Genomic DNA, 1,431 nt, shown 5'->3' with positions numbered 1-1,431 from the left:
GATACTAGTAAAGACTTACTTGTATATTGACAATAACTGTATTAATAATAGCAGACACTCACGCACAGAATTTTAATTATTGTAAAATTTTTTGTACTCAATGATGAAGTACTAAACTGTTGTGCAACTTTAAAGTTTAAATCTATGACAAAGACACACTTTAATGTTGTATTGTGCACCAAATCATGAAACAGTTGGTATTTCATATTCAGCAGGTGGAGTAGTAGTCTCAGGCCCTGTTGTGTCATACACTGGCTCAACATTTAATCTATTAATAATAACTTTAAATAATAATAATAATTGTATTTATATAACTGACAGTGTTTGTTTTACTGTATCATATATTGGACAATCCATATTATCAGCAATACTGTGTGTGTGTATTTGTATATCTGATAATTGATAAGGTAACTAACTTTGTAGTAGATCTATAAGCTGGACTGCATTCCATTACAATGTCATTATCTAATTTTCTATGTAATTGTAAACTACTACAAATTTTAACATTAATTATAGTAAATAAACGTACCTCTTTTGATTGATATTAGTTCTTTTTCTATATACAACCAGTACCAGTATAATAATTACAGATACAGCCAATAGTGATGTTAATACTATCACACCAATTATCCATCCAGTAATAGTTCCTCCATTATTCACTAATACAGTAGTCAACACAGTAGTCATTGTATCAGTAGAACGAGAAACTATAAACATAAGCTGATTACTGATATAATTGCTTTAAAATAAATTGACAAATCATTTTAGATCTACTTGTTGATGATGCTAAACACTAAACAGTGATAGTGGAAGTTTTATTGTAATATTGTGATTATTTCAGTTACCTGTTAGTTCAGTTCTAGGTCCTTCATAATAAGTTCCATTTATTTCTATAGTCACTGACATCTCAAATGAGTAAATGAGGCATGAGTATAGTCCTGATACGACACTTTGATTTGTTTCATTGCTAACATTCATTGAATCATCATCAAACTCACTGCTGTAATAGATAGTGTAGTAACTGGCCCCTGGAATAGGTAGCCAATTCATTTGTATAGAAGTTGCATTGAGGTATTTGAGAGTAAAATTACCTACTTTTGCTATGAAAAAATCATAAAAAATATATAGATGTTAAATGTAGCTTTACCAATGTTAATTGTTTCTGCAGCCCATTCTCCTGGTCCAATACTAGTATATGCTCTCACTCCAATAGTATAACTAGTATTAGGTATCAATCCTACTATACTGTAATAAGTGTTAGTAGTGTTAGTTATATTGTATGGACCAGTACTGGTAGACTCTCTATATCTTATCTCATATACTGTAATGATACCATTAGGTATTGTAGGAGGATTCCATGAGACTTTTACTGTAGACTGATGTCTATTGGCCAATGTGAGATTAGTGATAATGCTTGGCTCTATAAATGTA

The 1,431-nt window shown here is 30.5% G+C and overlaps 1 protein-coding gene across 1 annotated transcript; it reads right to left on the bottom strand.

Annotated features, from left to right (window-relative positions):
• Positions 1-58: 58 nt before the first annotated feature.
• LOC109590599 (uncharacterized) lies at positions 59-1,236 on the bottom strand. The gene is made up of 6 exons (XM_020006495.1): positions 1,148-1,236; positions 846-1,100; positions 530-707; positions 417-473; positions 320-370; positions 59-268 (listed from the first exon to the last, which is right to left on the bottom strand). The coding sequence occupies exons 2-6, from the start codon at positions 1,048-1,050 to the stop codon at positions 184-186; spliced, it is 576 nt and encodes a 191-aa protein (XP_019862054.1). The 5' UTR covers positions 1,051-1,100; positions 1,148-1,236; the 3' UTR covers positions 59-183.
• Between the last annotated feature and the right edge of the window lie 195 nt (positions 1,237-1,431).

The sequence above is a fragment of the Amphimedon queenslandica genome, unplaced genomic scaffold (genome assembly GCF_000090795.2).
Source record: "Amphimedon queenslandica unplaced genomic scaffold, v1.1 AMPQUscaffold_9799, whole genome shotgun sequence".
NCBI lineage: Eukaryota > Metazoa > Porifera > Demospongiae > Haplosclerida > Niphatidae > Amphimedon > Amphimedon queenslandica.
The sequence above is the reverse complement of the archived record's forward strand: the minus strand, read 5'-3'. Positions and strand labels throughout refer to the sequence as shown.

What these genes read in the sequence shown, in the direction of transcription:
- LOC109590599 (XM_020006495.1), bottom strand. Translation starts at nt 1,050, where the DNA reads ATGAATTGGCTACCTATTCCAGGGGCCAGTTACTACACTATCTATTAC. An exon ending in ACTAATATCAATCAAAAGAG is followed by an intron (nt 474 to 529) that starts GTACGTTTATTT and finishes ACAATTACATAG; the next exon opens with AAAATTAGATAATGACATTG. An exon ending in GATACAGTAAAACAAACACT is followed by an intron (nt 269 to 319) that starts GTCAGTTATATA and finishes TATTATTAATAG; the next exon opens with ATTAAATGTTGAGCCAGTGT.